General features: G+C 49.6%; 1 protein-coding gene across 3 annotated transcripts in view; it reads left to right on the top strand.

The window, feature by feature from the left end:
• LOC103805458 (insulin-like growth factor 2 mRNA-binding protein 1) overlaps positions 1-9552 on the top strand; it is a 27656-nt gene extending 18104 nt beyond the window's left edge. Inside the window, exons 3-15 of one of the 3 annotated variants that reach the window (XM_009078109.1) lie at positions 2174-2222; positions 2706-2757; positions 3534-3597; positions 5163-5444; positions 6207-6341; positions 6534-6656; positions 7218-7353; positions 7438-7560; positions 7876-7992; positions 8273-8347; positions 8635-8766; positions 8922-9035; positions 9460-9552. In XM_009078109.1, the coding sequence (XP_009076357.1) occupies positions 2174-2222; positions 2706-2757; positions 3534-3597; positions 5163-5444; positions 6207-6341; positions 6534-6656; positions 7218-7353; positions 7438-7560; positions 7876-7992; positions 8273-8347; positions 8635-8766; positions 8922-9035; positions 9460-9552 (1495 nt within the window). Of the gene's footprint in view, positions 1-2173; positions 2223-2705; positions 2758-3533; positions 3598-5162; positions 5445-6206; positions 6342-6533; positions 6657-7217; positions 7354-7437; positions 7561-7854; positions 7993-8272; positions 8348-8634; positions 8767-8921; positions 9036-9459 lie in introns of all 3 variants that reach the window. The other 2 variants (XM_009078108.1, XM_009078110.1) reach the window with 2 other exon arrangements.
• Positions 9553-12372: the final 2820 nt, after the last annotated feature.

Genomic DNA, 12372 nt, shown 5'->3' with positions numbered 1-12372 from the left:
CTGTGGGAATTTACTCTCCATCAGCACTGAAGGTTGTTAGGAGCAGCACAAAATCCTGGTGGAATAGCTGTGATGGGAGAAATCATACTTAATGAACATGTTCCTAACCACACTGTGGCCCTGGGGAGGCACAGACCAACTCTGCACCTTTCCCAGCTGGGATGGATCCAGGTGCTTCTCTTCCCACATCCAGCAAGTTAAGAAAAGAGATTCCAACACTTAATGCCTATTTTTTATTTTTTTTTAGGGGGAGCAAACAAACTGCCAGGCAGCAGAATTGGGGGGTGAGGACATAAATGGCTCTTTTCTCTCCATAGCACATTGGATTCCGGTCACGTCCATGCCGAACACGTGTGCTGCCCATCCAGATGCTTGGAGCTATCTGGAGAAGTTTCCGTGGCAGGGGTGGGTGGTGAGAGACCTCCAGGGGTTCCTCTGTCACTTCAAATCCTTTTGACCTTCCCTGGACTCTGACATTCTTGGCATTCTGAATTTCTTAATCTCTCCCTGCCGATCATTTCGGGATGGGGATTAGCATGGAAAGGAGAGCTCTGGTTTCAGAGTGTGTGTCCCTTTCCTTCCTGCAGCTCCCCCACCACGCTGGGATTTGAAGGGTTGGTTTCTTATTCCTCATCCACCTGGTTTACATCTGTAGCAGCCACAAAATTGCTGTTTCGGAGCCTTTCCGGTGGCTGAGCTGGAAAATCTCATTTTAATTTTTTTTTTGTTTTTTTTTGTTTGAGTTTCATTTGGACTTTGAGAGGGGAGAACCACCCCAAAATTGACAGTTCCATCCCTCTGCTGGGAATCTTTGGGCTACATCAGTTCTGCTTTGGTTTGAAACCAATTGGCCAAACTTTTGGGAGAGGATTTTGATGTGTGAGTGTTGCTTGAGGCAGCTGATTCACCTCTCAGGGTGATGGAAATGAGGAGAAATCCTTGCCTGGGGTTAAACCCCATGGATGCCTTTGGATCATTCCATGCTGGATGTTTTCCTCTCATTGACAAGGGAGCTGAAGCACCTTCTGAATTTGTGTTGTTAGAAATTCATGATCTAGAACCTCATTTTCTCTCTTTGTTTTTTTGGGGTGTGTGTGTTATTTCCCATTGTTTATAAACACTTTGGATTGGAAGTTGGATCTGTGCTGTGGCTCTGAGGCTATTTATCCAACATGCAGCTGCCATGGTCATGGCTTTTTCCTTCCTTTCCTTTGACACCTTAAAAATGGAGAGGTTTTTTGGTTCTTCCCAAAAAATAGAGGGTAAGGAGGAGGAAGAGCCATCCATGGGGGGATTGGCACTGTTGGCACCCATAAATCTGCATCCTTGGGCACCCAAAGGTGCCTTTGGGTGTGGGTTTGGTGACGTGGTTGATGACTCTGGCTGAGCCCACAGCTGCTCTCAGCTGTCTGGAGCAGCTGCACAGAGAAGGGTCGGGGGGGGGAACAGCACCCCCAGGGCAAATTTGGCATTGGAATTCTAAAAGGAGTTTCTATTTCGGGAAAAGTGAGGTTAGAAAGAGGCAAAAATGTGAGTGGAGAAGCAACCTTGAGACCATCTGTGGTGAAGGAGCTGTTTGCCTGTGCCTTGATCTCTCTGGATAAAATTCAGTTGGGTTTGGGGATGTGGGAGTGATGCTCCCAGTATCCCAAGGGGTGTCTCTTCATCCCTCTGGTGAGGGAGGACACAGCTCCCAGTTTGCTTCCTAATCCATCATGGAATCATAGAACAACCAGGTTGGAAGAGACCACAAAGCTCATTGAGTCCATCCCTACCATGGCACTAAGTGCCACATCCAATCTCATCAATTAATTCCATTTAATCTGGGAAAAGTCTCTACCTTTCCAGCCATGCCCATGTTAGGGCTCCAAGCAGTGCCAAAGGGTCAGGAGGAGTTGGGAATCTTGTTCTCAGGGAAGCTCCTGCCATAACAGCAGAGTCATCAGTGGTTGGACTTGATGATCCTAGAGACCTCCTCCAACCTTGATGATTCTATTCCATAAATCCATCCCTGACTGGGCTGGGTATAATCAGCCAAAACCTACTAGAATCCTTGGGAGTGCATGGAAATGCAAAGCTTGAGGAGATCCATCACCATTGGAACAGTGCCATACAAGGTTGGACAAGTTTTTGGACCAAATCTGCTTTTTTAATCCCTTTCCCTTTATTCTAGGAGCCGGAAAATTCAGATCCGAAACATCCCACCCCAGCTACGATGGGAGGTAAGAGGAGCCAGTGGAGAGGCATAGATCAGATTTAAGGCCTAATTCCCCCCCTCCAGGTTTCTGTAGTTGGGATAAAAGTCAGTTTTTCCTTTTCTTTTGTGATTAATTGGGTCTAATTAGACAAGGCCCTTGCTTGTTTCCCTTCCATTACAGGAGGAAAATCAAGGGATAGAAGCGACGTAAGCGACACCAACAAAAATCCCCATTAATAACAGGGTTTTATGATTTATCTATTGTATAAGGAACAAAATGGATCCTTTCTTCCTGCTGCCTGCTGGGAGTTTTTCCCTGACTCTCTTTTCCCCCCCTGCTGGCTCTGAGGCCTCTTGGTCCAGCGTCCTGGGGCAGGCAGGAGCTTCCCTCATCTAATTGCTTGGGAAATCTTAATGACTAGACAGTTGCCTTTATTGATGGATTGTATTGCCCTGATCTGTCCTGACAATCCCAGGGTAAAGTGGGTTTGTTTGCTCCTTTTGCCAGGTTTTGGATGGTTTGCTAGCCCAGTATGGCACTGTAGAGAACTGTGAGCAAGGTAGGAGTGAAATGAAAGCTGAATTTTGGGGTGTTCTGCCCCAGCTCTTTATATTATATTTTTGGGGGGGGGAGGAGGTGGGTGAAGATGGACATGTGGTTTGCCTTTGTCAGCAGAACCCGTGGCTAAAGATGTCAAGAGGTCTCAGCCTAGTTGCTGGACTGGTTTCTTTTTTTGTTTTCTGTTCCAAAAGACAACTCCTGCCTGGTGGCTTTGGGCAGCTCATATGGGTGTCCCCACTCTGGGTCCTGGATCAGAGCCATTCCCACCAGCACTACTTTGGGAAGGTGCTGGATGCTCTCCCAAGGCACCAGGGACATTGTGTCTCCACTCAGTGGATTTTTATCTCAGCCTCTAATGGTGATCAGTTGAGGGAAGAGGTTTAATACTGTCCCTGGGATGGTTAATGAGAGTAGAGTTCCTATAGCCCTCTCAGAAATGGCTTGGAGGAGCTCCTGGGGTTGTCCCTGTGCTCTGGGGAGGGATGGCAGGATGGAGTTGGCTTTGGCTTTGCTGCAGAGCACAGGGACTTAGGAGCATCCTCTAAATAAAGCAGGAGCATCTGTGGAGCTCAGGATGAATCCAGGGTGGACTGAACCCTTGGTTGGATATTCTTCTCCCACACAGCAAAGAGCTGTTTGTAAATCTCTGGGGGGAGCCCCAAGGAGGGGATTGATCCAACAGGGACTCATCCCAGGGAGTGTCTCAGCTTTTTTTTGGGGTTTGGTCTGAGGTGTTCATGCTGCATGTCTAATTCCTGCCTCTCTTGCTCACAGTGAACACAGACAGTGAGACAGCTGTGGTCAACGTCACCTATGCCAACCGGGAGCAGACCAGGCAGTAAGTGACCCCTGGGAGCTCCTGCTGCAGCTCCAACCCCTTCCCAGCTACCAGAAAACAGGATTTCCACTGCTGGGAGCCAGATTACCTCCAAATTCCTGCATTTTGGCTCAAAATGTAGCAAATCTTTAAGGACATCCCTGACCTCTGATTTCTTTTCCTTCACCTTCAGAAGGAGATCCCAAGTTTTTAGGCTTTTCTCAGCAGCAGTTCAGGGAGTAAAGACATATCATTTTTTGCTCAAGCAAAAGTGGAGATTTCCTTGTGTTTCCATGATTTCAGGAGTTGTTTCTAAAGAAAAAAAAAAGGTAGCAATGGGGTGAAATATCACAGGAGCTGTGTCACTGGGAGACTTGCAGCTCCTTCCCTACTTTTCCCTACTCCAGGGATGCATGTGCTGCATCCAGCATCCTTCCCTGGTCCCTTCACACCCTGCAGGGATGGAGCTGCTAGCAGGGAAATGGCAGTTCAGAGAGTTTTAGGGTTTTTTGGGGGGTTGGTTAGGGATGTTTTGGGTTTTTTTTTTTTTTCTGGAGTTGAGTCCGTGATCTCTCTTTGGAGCCGGAGAGGTTTGAGCTGCGGAGAGCAGCGATCAAACCCATCCCTTGCTCTTGCTGCCAGCCCCATCTATCGACAGTTTGCAGCTCCTGCATCCCGGAATTCCTGCCGGGAATATATATCCCACAGACATCATCATGTGGAGGAGATGTGGGAACCACTCCTGACACCATCCCGTTCTTGCCTTGGATACACAGAGAGGTTCCCATTGAAATATTTTGGCTCATCCAGGCTGAGTGGAAAGTCCTGCCAGGTCCTTGCAGCATCAGTTGACATCTCCTTTCCCTGCTCATGGTGTTCATTACCAGGGAAGGCTTGACCTGTTTGGGTCAAGTTGATGTGCTGCCAGTTGGCCTGGAAGCATCCCAGGAGTGATTCCCAGCCCAACCCCTTCTCCTTGGATACTGTGTGTAGTTCTGGGCACCACAATACAAGAGAAATCTAAAGCTATTAGAGAGTGTCCAATGAAGGCAACAAAGATGGTGAAGAGCCTTGAGGGGAATCCACATGAGGAGTGGCTGAAGCACTTGGTGTGTTCAGACTGGAGAAGAGGAGCCTGAGAAGAGACCTCACCACTGTACACAACTTTCTCATAAGGGGAAGTGCAGGGGAAGCACTGATATCTCTGACAACTGGGGACAGAACCCAGGGAAAGGCCTGGAGTTGTATCAGGGGAGGTTTAGGTTGGATATCAGGACAAGGTTCTTCCCCCAGAGGTGTTTGGGCACTGGGACAGGGTTAGGTTGGAGATCAGGACAAGGTTCTTCCCCCAGAGGTGTTTGGGTTGGATATCAGGACAAGGTTCTTCCCCCAGAGGTGTTTGGGCACTGAACAGCTCCCAGGGCAGTGGGCACAGCCCCAAGGCTGACAGAGCTCCAGGAGTGTTTGCCCAACGCTCTCAGTCACAGGATGGGATTGTTGGAGTGTTTTGGACAGGAACAGCAGTTGTACTTAGATGATCCTTGTGGTTCCCTTCCAACTGTGACTCTTGTGTGACTCCCCTGCAGAGCCATCATGAAGCTGAACGGGCACCAGCTGGAGAACCATGCCCTGAAGGTGTCCTACATCCCCGACGAGCAGTCGGCGCCGGGGCCGGAGAACGGGCGCCGCGGGGGCTTTGGGGTGCGCGGAGCCCCCAGGCAGGGCTCCCCCGTCTCCGCGGGGGCTCCGGTCAAGCAGCAGCCAGTGGACATCCCCCTTCGTCTCCTGGTGCCCACCCAGTATGTGGGGGCCATCATTGGCAAGGAAGGGGCCACCATCAGGAACATCACCAAGCAGACACAGTCCAAGTGAGTTTGTTCTCCTGTGAGAGTTGGTGCCTTGTTGGGTTGTATTCTTTGGGGGGAAAATGGGCTATGTGAGGTCCTTCCATCTCTCCCTCTGCACAGGGCCATGTGTCCAAGATCCACCTTCCCATTCCCTGCTCCAGCCACACTCTCTAGTTAGCACTTCCCTACATATCTCCCTGTGCCAGGGTTGGGATGGGACTCAGCCAGTCTCATTTAACAGGTTGCCCAGGGAGTGTGTGGCTGCTCCAACCCTGGTGATGTTCATTCCAGGTTGGATAAAGCCTTGAGCAACCTGCTCTGGTGGGAGGTGTCCCTGCCCAGGGCAGGGAGGGTTGGTACTAGATGATCTCCAAGCTCCATTCTTACCCCTTAACATACTATGAAACTATGAATTTGCTGAATTTCACCCACGTGCTCTTGCATGTGGCCCTTGAGCTTACGTTGGCCATGGTTCTACTTCCCCAGGGAAGGCTTTATGTAGGATGTGAAGTGATGGACAGCCCATCCCATCCCCAGGCACATGCATGTCCCACCACTTAATCACTCCTATTGCTTGAAATAAGTAGATGTTGATGCCTTGTTTGGATTTTGGTGATTTGAGCTTCCAACCTCTTCATCCATGTGGAATATCAAGGCAAATTTACTCCTCATACCTCCCCTGGTCCAACCTTACAGTTGAGTGTGAGCTTCAGGCTTGCATGGGGAGCTTGTTCCACTGGGAAGCTGCAGATCCACTTCCCAGTGACCATATTGTCCTTCCAGGATCGACGTGCACCGGAAAGAAAACGCAGGAGCTGCCGAAAAAGCCATCAGCATCCACTCCACCCCCGAGGGCTGCTCTGCTGCCTGCAAGATGATTTTGGAGATCATGCAGAAGGAGGCAAAGGACACCAAGACGTAAGGTTTCCCTGTGTGTCCCACCTGTGACCCTTTCCTGGGCTGTGATGGTACCAACCATGTGTTCAGGAGCTTTGCTTTGGGGGACTCCAAGCAAAGGCGCTTGAGCTTCCCTCGTCTCTTCACCAAATCCTTGCTCTTCTAGCTGCTGTAATCCTTCATGTTGTTTTCTTCCCTCATTCCTCTTTCAAGAGCTGATGAAGTGCCTCTGAAGATCTTGGCCCACAACAACTTTGTGGGGCGCCTGATTGGCAAAGAAGGGAGAAACTTGAAGAAAGTGGAGCAGGACACGGAGACAAAAATCACCATCTCATCGTAAGGCTCCTCATTCCCTTTGGGGAGACCAGGGTGGAACTCTCTCAGCCTGGGGTGGGTGGGAAAGGAGGAGGAGGAGGGTGATAGGGTGAGAGTGGGCAGAGATGCTTTACTCCAAAGCTCTCTTGAAAAATCTTGGTGTTATATTTTCTGTATTCCCCTCTGGTGTCCCTTCACCATACCTTAGGTGTCACCTCCAATCCTTTCAGGGCTTTGATGGTTTGATGGCCAGGACTGGGTTTTTACTCTTAAACCTTGGATTTGGGGAAGGCAGAGTGGACTTCCCAAAGCAAACCATGATGCTGGTCCCTATACCGGGACCAGGCAGACCCAGCACAGGGTGGTGGTGGCACCTTGTGTCTCAACACCCCAGTAGCATCCTCAGAAGGACCAGAGCAACTGGTACAGCAGGATCTTAGTGCTGATACTGTCTTCACAGAATCATTAAGGTTGGAAAAGACCTGAGATCATGTCCAACCTCTGACCTAGTGCCACCAAATATCAACTAGACCATGTCACTAAGTGCTGTGTCCAGTCTTTCCTTAGAGTCTTTCCTTACAGCTTGCAGGACCTGACTCTGTACAACCCTGAAAGGACCATCACAGTGAAGGGCTCCATCGAGAACTGCTGCAAAGCAGAGCAGGAGATCATGAAGAAAGTGAGGGAAGCCTACGAGAACGACGTGGCCGCTATGAGTGTGAGTGGACTTGGTCCTCCCTTGGCTGACTGGACCTGTCTGGGATGATGCCCTGATAAAAGCAACACCCATTTCTCTTCTCAGTTACAATCTCACCTCATCCCTGGCCTTAACCTGGCTGCAGTTGGCCTCTTCCCTGCCTCCTCCAACGCAGTACCTCCTCCACCAAGCAGTGTCTCTGGGGCCGCACCGTACAGCTCCTTCATGGTAGGTGAACACCAGGCAGCTCAAACTGATCTTCCTTCCAGCCTGGGGGGGATCTTCTGTGTGGAGAAGACTTATGTGATGATCAAGGTGATGCCTTCAGCATCCCCTACTGCCAGCAGGCATCAGGTCCAGGATGGGAGTGGGATCTGGTCCCTTAATCTATTGAAAAGGTGGTGGAGAAGGTGCTTGGACCCTATGGGATCTGGGAATGGCTCAACCCTGCACGCTTGGGAGTGGTGTGAGCATCACCTGGGGGATGAAGGGTGACACTGAGCCCTGGATGGTACCACTTAGCCCTCAATGTTGTCCCTGCAGCCTCCGGAGCAGGAGACAGTGCACGTCTTCATCCCCGCGCAGGCGGTCGGAGCCATCATCGGCAAGAAGGGCCAACACATCAAGCAGCTCTCCCGGTTTGCAAGTGCCTCTATCAAGGTAGGGTTGCCCTGGTGGGGACCTTCATCTGCCACCTGCTCCCCAACTGTGGGGGCATTAGAGCCATAGAATCATCAAGATTGGAGGAAACCTCTAAGATCATCAAGTCCAACCATTAACCTGCCAAGTCCAACCATTAGCCTGCCAAAGTGATCTCTTGGGCAAACCACCTGAAAAGCTTTGGTGGGGTTGAGGGCTGATCTGATGGTGCAGGGAGGGCACAGCTCTCATCCTGCCTCTGCTGCTTCTTGCCACAGCCACTGTCTCTCTCCCTGTCCAGATTGCCCCTCCGGAGACGCCGGACTCCAAAGTGCGCATGGTCGTCATCACGGGCCCTCCAGAAGCTCAGTTCAAGGTTCTCCCTCTGCTGCCATCACCATGGGGATTTGGGGTGTCCCTCTCTGCTGCCTTGTGGAGATGGGAAGGGAGGAGCAGTGTGGTGACCCCAATTTTGAGCCCCCAGTCTGAGGCTCAACCCACTATCAGTTCTCCCAAGGGCTGAGCTGGTTTGAAACTCTAAGGAACTGGGATTTCATGGGATGTTGTCCCATGTAGGGAATGGAGCCCATTGAGTTGGTTGGGCATGGGCTGGGGTGGGTCATATTGACTGGTGTTTAACTCCAAGCTCCATCCCTTCCACAGGCACAAGGCAGGATTTATGGGAAGCTGAAGGAGGAGAACTTCTTTGGACCCAAGGAAGAGGTGAAGCTGGAGACGCACATCCGTGTCCCTGCCTCGGCCGCAGGCAGGGTCATTGGCAAAGGGGGCAAGACTGTAAGTAGGGGCAAGGTCTGGATGGGGATGGGGCATCCCTGGGAGGGAGGTAGCTGCTTTGTGGTGGTCTTTGAGGACATCCCAGGGGCAGATTTCCTAGAGGGGCTCACCCTTTTTCCATGGTGAACAGGGTGGTCTCTGCCCCTTCCCCACAGGTCAATGAGCTGCAGAACCTGACGGCAGCTGAGGTGGTGGTGCCAAGGGACCAGACCCCTGATGAGAATGAGCAGGTCATTGTGAAGATCATTGGGCACTTCTATGCTAGCCAGGTACGGTCCTGGGAGCTCCTCAAGCCAGTGGTGGATTCTTTCCCTGTGAGGGTGTTCAGGCACTTGAATATTGCCCAGGGAGGTGATGGAGTCACCATCCCTGGAAGTGTTTAAGAAGCATCTGGATCCAACACTGGAGGATCTGGTTTAGAGATTAGAGCAGTGATAGGTTAATGGTTGGACTTGATGATCTTAGAGGTTTCCTCCAACCTTGATGAGCCTATGATAAATCCTTCCCTGGAAGGGTGTTGAGGCTTTGGCACAGGTTCCCCAGAGAAGCTGTGGTTGCTCCATCCCTGCAACTATTCCAGACCATATCAGACAGGGCTTAGAGCAACCTGGGCTGGTGACCCATGGCATGGGTTGGAACTAGAATCTTGAAGCTCCTCCCAAGCCATTGGATGATTCCATGACTCATTCACAGATGGCTCAACGCAAGATCCGAGACATCCTGGCTCAGATGAAGCCGCAGCACCAGAAGGGACAGAGCAGCCAGACGCAAGCGCGGAGGAAATAGGAGTGGCGGCGACGACCCCAGCGTGACAGGAGGCACGGAACGGGGCCAGGCTGGAAAGTGGCTGGGAATCAGGAGACACACGGGAATCTTTCACTAACCGGGCGGGATTCAGGGCACTTCCATTGGCTTCCAAGGTAGATGTTTAGGGTACACAAAATTGGATCCACTTCTTGCTCCAGGGGTGAGCACAGCTACTTAAATGACTGAGAGATGCTGCAGCGAGGGGAGTTGGAGGGTCGTGAGGTGTCAAGTGTTGGAGGTGGCAGTGTCATGTGGGCATGAGGTTCTCTCCTGGTGATGGGATTGGAGTGCCATGTGGCCATTGGCTTCCAAGGTAGATGTTTAGGGTACACAAAATTGGATCCACTTCTTGCTCCAGGGGTGAGCACAGCTACTTAAATGACTGAGAGATGCTGCAGCGAGGGGAGTTGGAGGGTCGTGAGGTGTCAAGTGTTGGAGGTGGCAGTGTCATGTGGGCATGAGGTTCTCTCCTGGTGATGGGATTGGAGTGCCATGTGGCACCAGGTCCTCTCCAGGCACTGGGATTGAAGTGCCATGTGGCACCAAGTCCTGGGATTGAAGTACCATGTGGTACCATGTCCTCTCCTGGCACTGGAATCAAAGTACCACATGGTACCAGGTCCTCTCCTGGCACTGGGATTGGAGTGCTATGTGGCACCAGGTCCTCTCCTGGCACTAGGATTGAAGTACCACGTGGCATAAAGTCCTTTCCAGGTCCTGGGATTGGAGTACTATGTGGCACCAGGTCCTTTCCAGGTCCTGGTGTTGGCAGTGCCAAGTGGCACCAGGTCCTCTCTGGCAGCTGCAGCATTTTCCCCTCATTTAAGTAGCCCCTGGAGGTTCTGTCCCAGCCAGGGTGATGGTGCCAAGTGTCCCTGAGCCTCCTTCCCATGGCTGATGGATATTCCCAGAGCAACAGTGACCTCTTGGAGCATTTTGGTTTTGTTACTTGCCCTAGTTTTGATTTTTCTCCTATTTTTCCCTATTTTGTTTTTTCCTATTATTTTATTTTTCCCTATTATTTTATTTTCCCTACTTTATTTTTCCCTATTTTTCCTATTTTTGTTTTTTCCTATTGTTTTGTTTTTTCCTATTATCTCTTATAATTCTGTTTTCCTATTTTTCCTATTCTATTTTTCCTATTTGTTCCTATCTTAATTTTCCTCTTTTCCCCCTTTTTCCTTATTTTATTTCCCTTCCTTTCCTTATTTTATTTCCCCCTTTTTCCTTGTTTTATTTCCCCCTTTTCCTTATTTTATTTTCCCCTTTTTTCCTTATTTTCCCCTTTTTTCCTTATTTTATTTTTTCCTTTTCCCCCCATATTTTATTTTCCACCTTATTTTATTTTTCCCAATTTTTTCCCCCCAAAGAACCACTCCAGTGGCTCTTTACCAACTGCCTGCACTGCAGTGCCTTGGAAAGCCTTAGGAGCCAGGAGAACACCTTGAGTTTTTTCCCAGGATTTTTTTTTTCTCATTTTCAGTTGTTTTGATTATTTCTTTTCAGTTTAGATTAGTTTAATCAAGTTGGGTTTTTCCCATCTTTTTTGTTTCTGGAGCCTATGAATTAATGGCACAACTGGGACACGTCACCATTTTCCTCCTTTCCCTTCTTCTTTTTTTTCCCCAGGGATCTCCACTCTGGAGGTGATGACTTGTCCTAGAGATGAGGCAAACTTAGGAAGGGATGTGGGAAAGGTTTTGGTTTTTCCCTCCTCCCTTCAGGAACAGCAATAAACCACCACCAAAAAACCCCAAGAAAACAAGCAAAAAAAAAAAGAAAAAAGGCAAAAAAAAACCCTCTTTTTGAGGAGGGAACATGGAATTAATCCTCATCTCCTTAGAAATCCAACTCAAAGCAGAATGGTTTGGAGGATCAGGAGGGACCTTGGAAGGCTTGAAATTCCCCAAGGAATATTTAAGGAGAAACTGTGGAGAGATGTCAACTTATCCCAACTTCCCTGGGGTTGGTGATGTCTTCTTCTCCTCCCTCCAGACCTTTCCAGGTGGGGCAAAAGCTCTCCCAGAAATCTGGCACATTTTTAGGAGGGAATGAAGCTTATTTTTTTTTTTCCTGATTTAACCAAGAAAACCTCCACCCTCTCCCTCCTTCCCGCAGAAATCACTGTTCTCCTGAGACAAAGCCAAATATAAAAGGAATGTACATGGTCACTGATTCCCGTCACTCTTCCATGGATTTGGGACTTTAGAGAGAATTTGTTTTGTTTTGTTTTGTAAGGACTTGGTTTTACTATTGCTGATTTGGAAGGGTCAGTAACTGCTGCTGTTGCCTCTTCCAGGCAAAGGGGGAAGGTCTTGTCTCCAGGCCAAGTGTAGCTTCAAGTTTTCTGCTGCAAATCCAACCAAAATGAGGATTTATGCTGCAATTTTCCCTCTCAGATTGGAGCAGGGAGGGGTGGAAAAGCAAAATGAGGAGGAATTTTGAGGGGGAGATGACCAAACTTGGAGAGATGACGAAATTTTGGGGGAGAGATGACAAAAATTTGGGAGAGGGATGGCGAAATTTTGGGGGAGGGATGACAAAAATTTGGGAGAGGGAGGGCGAAATTTTGGGGGAGGGATGATGAAATTTGGGGGGGAAATGCTGAAATCATTAGGGAGAGAGCTGAACTTTGAGGGGGAGATGACGAAATTTTGAGGGAGGGATGACAAAATTTTGGGGGGGAAACGATGAAATTTTGAGGGGGAGATGACGAAATTTTGAGGGGGAGATGATGAAATCATTAGAGAACTGAGCTTTGAGGAGGAGATGATGAAAGTTTGGGGGAGGGATGGCAAA

The sequence above is a fragment of the Acanthisitta chloris genome, unplaced genomic scaffold (genome assembly GCF_000695815.1).
Source record: "Acanthisitta chloris isolate BGI_N310 unplaced genomic scaffold, ASM69581v1 scaffold28687, whole genome shotgun sequence".
NCBI lineage: Eukaryota > Metazoa > Chordata > Aves > Passeriformes > Acanthisittidae > Acanthisitta > Acanthisitta chloris.
The sequence above is the reverse complement of the archived record's forward strand: the minus strand, read 5'-3'. Positions and strand labels throughout refer to the sequence as shown.